Source organism: Pterocles gutturalis, unplaced genomic scaffold, assembly GCF_000699245.1.
Source record: "Pterocles gutturalis isolate BGI_N339 unplaced genomic scaffold, ASM69924v1 scaffold31386, whole genome shotgun sequence".
In the NCBI taxonomy this organism is placed as follows: Eukaryota; Metazoa; Chordata; class Aves; order Pterocliformes; family Pteroclidae; genus Pterocles; species Pterocles gutturalis.
The window spans coordinates 1-4,544 of NW_010098826.1; the positions used below are offsets into that span (position 1 = coordinate 1).

The following is a 4,544-nucleotide window of genomic DNA, read 5'->3' on the forward strand; positions in this document are numbered from 1 at the left end:
AGATAGCTGCACTCCAGTTCCCTTTCTCTCTCTTTTTTTTTTTTTGTTCTGTTTTGTTTTAATATCACATTTAACCCTTTAAGACTGTGGCTGAAGGGTGGAAAGCGCTGGGTGGAGAAAGGGAAATACCCACTATTAGCCCTGTAAAAGCCAGGGCATGTTAAATGGCAGGTTCCTGCTGCTGTCTGCAGCGCAGATACAGAACACACGATAGCTCTGCAGCTGGAACATCTAGATTTAGGATGCTGTTACAGCAGCAACTCCCTATTTCTTCCCTCCCTTGCCCGATCAGGCACTGCCACATTTCATATCAAGCAGCACATATCAGGATATTTCACCTGCTTTGTTCCTAGTGCTCTTCTAGGCCTCACTCCTGAGGAGTCTGGCTCCATCTGTGCAGTTTGCTGCAGTCTCAGCAGCTTCCAGCATCAGGACTCAGCTGAGATAAAAGCAGTGTCACCGTGTCCCCCACACGGGTGACATGGGGCTCTCAATCTGCACACTCACTGTCCTTATTCCTGCAGCCAGTACCCGGCCCTAGCCCTCAGGGCAGCAGAGCTGGTGGGAGCCAGAGTGCAGAATGAGCACATAAAGCACACACTTCTGACTTACAGCTCAGGTTATAAGGCCATAGAAAAATGAATATTAGAGAATATGAACCAAGTTATTTTCAGTCATGCTCAGACCCATGCTTTGCACAGGCTCATGACTAAGGAGATCAAGTACCAGCCCCTTGAGCGAAGGCCTTTCAGATAGAGAGGGAACCACTGCAAAGGTGGTTGGCAAGACGCTCACCGCTAACGTTAGGTACTGCTCTGCAGCATTTGTTATCAGTGATGTTCCTAAGGGCAGAACAAACACCCAGCTGCCTCCCTCTGCAGAGTAAGTCATTGCTAAGAAGCTGATTTCTGCAGCAGCAGAGATTTCTGGAAGGACTGATTCCAGACTGGGAAACTGACAAACTGTCCACAACGGCAGCTGTGAACTACTTGCATTTTGTGGATGGATTTAACTAAGGGCTTCACTGAGAACACAGAATATTAATCTGCCCACATGCTTCAGGATCTTAACTTAATAGGGGTCAGGAGGCCTTGAGGTTAGGAAGCAATCTATGCCCCCAGAATCATGCTTTCAGATAACACGTTTATTTTCCCTTTTTTCTACTGCATCAGTGTTTGACATCACTGAAGGTGACCCCATGTCCAAAGGACTGTGTCCCCACTCCTTTCCCCTTCTTTCTCAGAAAGCTCCATCCAGCCTGGCCCAAGGATGGAGTCCCTCCCTGAAGCAGTCCTGATCAGAATCCTGGCTTCCATACCTGCGGTGGATCTGGTGCTGGCGTGCCGCCTGGTCTGCTGCCAGTGGAAGAATCTGGTCGATGGAGCCGCGCTTTGGATCCTGAAGTGTCAGCAGGAGGGCCTCACTGGAGCAGAGTCAGAGGAGAACGCAGAGAACTGGCAAAACTTCTACTTCCTGAGTAAGAAAAGAAAGAATCTCATCAAGAACCCATGTGGTGAAGGTGAGAGACAAGCATAACAAGCCCCAAATTTTCACAGAGATAACCAGTCACTGGGAACTGGGCATCTCCAGTCTTTGAAAAAAATATTTTACTTGCCATCAGGTTGCAGCATTTTCTTCTTGCCCAAGTCAGATCACTTAATGCATGCAGTCAAATCATTTAACGGGCATGAAGGCCTTTCATAATCAGCCTTTGCAAATGGTGCTACCTGACATGAGCTCTATATAAGTCCCTGCAGGGATCAGTCACATCTGAGACACAGAAACATCCTTTGCAGAACCTCTGTCCAGTGCAGTAATCGTAGCGGCATTCAGGTTTCCAGATTGCTTCTTGCCAAACCGTGACAGCAAAGATCCTGCCTTTCCCTGCTCAGGAGCTGCTCTGCCCTTAGCTCACCAGGCACGTCAGGCTTCCTTCCTTGGAAGCAGATCAGCAAATCTTGTTCGTAACCTCCTCACTACAGCCCGCGTAAGAGCTGTGCACCCCCCCCATTTGCTGTTGTTCTGATAATCTATGAACTTCACTTGCCAGGTATACAGGATGCTTAGCGATAAGCAGCAGTAACCAAGCCTCATAACCCGAGCAGCAACAAATACATTTCACACATCATAGACCAAAGCAATATCAACACAGCTTCTCCATTTTGCTCAAAGATTATTTTCTGCAAGCTTTTCCAACATCCATGTTCCCTCTGGCTCAGACCAGAAAAACCCAGTGTTCAGGGCTATGCTGCTTCTAGAAATACCACTTAGCAATTTAGAAAATTTAGAAATAAAGCAATCAGCATCTCTCCCCGGGCTATTCCTATGTTATGACACTGAAAGTGCTGACGCAGAGTTCAGAATACCCAAGTACTGGAGTACTTTCTGAAATAAGCCCACCTGTAGATAGCCATTTTGGTGGGGAATGTTAAAAAAGTTTGTTAATATTAAGTTCAACAAGACTAAAGGTTTTTACCTGACCTCTACTCAAACATCTCCATAGACTCCATACAAAGCTAGTGCTGCGTCTCACAGCACACCTTTCACAAGGCAGAGAAAGGTTCCAGGGGGAGATGGTCAGGGTCCCCAGGCGCAGAGAAACTAAGACTCATCTGAGTCTCTTTTCTGCCATTTGCAGAAGACTTGCAGCACTGGGGAGAGGTAGAGAATGGAGGTGATGGCTGGAAAGTTGAAGAGCTCCCTGGGGACTTTGGAAAAGAATTCCCTAGTGAAGAAGTCCATAAATACTTTGTTACATCTTATGAGTAAGGCTGCTTTCTTCTCTTATTCAGGGAAGGGGACATTTTTGGTTCCCCCAGTCCCAGGAGAGACTGTGATATTAATTACCATCTCACATTTCAGGTGGTGTCGAAAGGCTCAGGTGATTGACCTTAGGGCTGAGGGCTACTGGGAAGAGCTGATGGACACAACCCAGCCGAAAGTTGTGGTAAAAGACTGGTAAGTAGCAAGGATGCCTCAGAAGGCAGGCAAAGAGTCAAGAAAGAGAAGGAAGGGCAGATACCTGCACTGGGCCTTAAAACCTCCGCTGCCAGATCCCCTGGATGTCGGACAGGACTGGGCCTTGGCTTACAGAGCCACCAGCAGCTCCTACAAGCTTCAAATTCTTGGTGCACATGGCCTGTGAAGACCAGGTTCCTGTTGCGGATGAGGGGAGGTGGTGGGTTGGGGTAAGAACAGCTCAAACCAAGGCTCCAGTAACTTGCTGAGATTGGCAGACCTGCATCCAGCAAGATGCAGTTGCATGCTCTGTCTCTGTCGAGGTCACAGGTAAGCTAGCAGCTCGGCTCTCTCTTCAGGTACGCAGGACGCAGCGACGCTGGCTGCCTCTATGAGCTTTGTGTGAAGCTGCTCTCGGAGAACGAGGGTGTTCTGGCTGAGTACAGAAGCGAGACGATTGCCATCCCGCAGGACAACGATGCCAACTGGACTGAGGTGAGTTACAGCTGCGGGCTCAGCAGGTGACACCCAACCTGCACGAATCAGGAATATTTTCAAGCAGAGAGAAGCAGGAGAGTTCTCTGGGAGGAAGAGAAGGCTCTGTCATGCATTCTGTGGAGCCATGACCTGGTGATTGAACAGAGGGATTACACACTGGAAGGCTTCCTTACATAAAATTTAGGGGCTTGTGGAGCCACCAGTGCAGATGTGAGATGAAGGAGGTGCCCAGCTGGGAGAGGTTCAATAGCCTCTGAACAACAGTGGGATGGAAGCTCCTCCCAGTAGCTCCCAGTGTAAATGTCCTCATTGTTACCCAGCCCAGTGGATGTGCCTCGGGCAGCTGGGGTGAAGGCTCTGGGCACTAACGAAGGGCAGGTTCATGGTGGCATGATGCTTACCAACCATTTTATCTCTCGTCCCAAAGATCTCCCACACCTTTTCCAGCTATGGGCCTGGGGTCCGCTTTGTCCGCTTTGAACACGGTGGCCAGGACACGCTGTTCTGGAAGGGATGGTATGGCGTACGTGTCACCAACAGCAGCGTGACAGTGGAGCCGTAGCCATGCTGAACGGGGGCCTGCATGCTGGAGCTGGCTTCCCTAAGGGCGTCCCACGCCTTTGGATGGTTTCTGCATGGTGCTGCTTCTGGGCTGTACAGCATACGACCCTGCTGTGTATCAATGTGCGTGCAAGGTGCCAGGGGCCGCCGTCCACGTTGCCTCAAGGGGACTATGCAGAGAATGCAAGTGGATTTGTGAATGCACCACATCAGACTCAGCCTCCCTGCTTGCACTGATGTTCTCTGTCAGATGTGAAATCACCTAAAAATCCTGCAGACATTACTTCTCTCCTAAGCCACAAAGCCCTAGCACCCAGCCTGAGCTAGACACCCCTCCTGCCTGCTTCCCAGACTTGGGCACCTCTTAAGTGGTACTTCGGGCATATTTTCTGGAAGTTAGAGTGGGAAAAAAAGAAAGAAAGAAAAAAAGCATAGTCTTTGTGTCTGAGAACACACCAGGGAAACCCGGAGCCCTGTCACATCTCTGTCACCAACTGCTTCCATGACCTGCAGTAAGAACCTTGGCT

At 49.5% G+C, this 4,544-nt stretch overlaps 1 protein-coding gene across 1 annotated transcript; it reads left to right on the forward strand.

Annotated features, from left to right (window-relative positions):
• Nucleotides 1–1,245: 1,245 nt before the first annotated feature.
• Nucleotides 1,246–4,032, forward strand: FBXO2 (F-box protein 2). The gene is made up of 5 exons (XM_010074407.1): nt 1,246–1,519; nt 2,639–2,765; nt 2,863–2,958; nt 3,318–3,453; nt 3,884–4,032. Exons 1-5 carry the CDS (start codon nt 1,270–1,272, stop codon nt 4,016–4,018), a joined length of 744 nt encoding a protein of 247 aa, XP_010072709.1. The 5' UTR covers nt 1,246–1,269; the 3' UTR covers nt 4,019–4,032.
• The last annotated feature ends 512 nt before the right edge of the window (nt 4,033–4,544 follow it).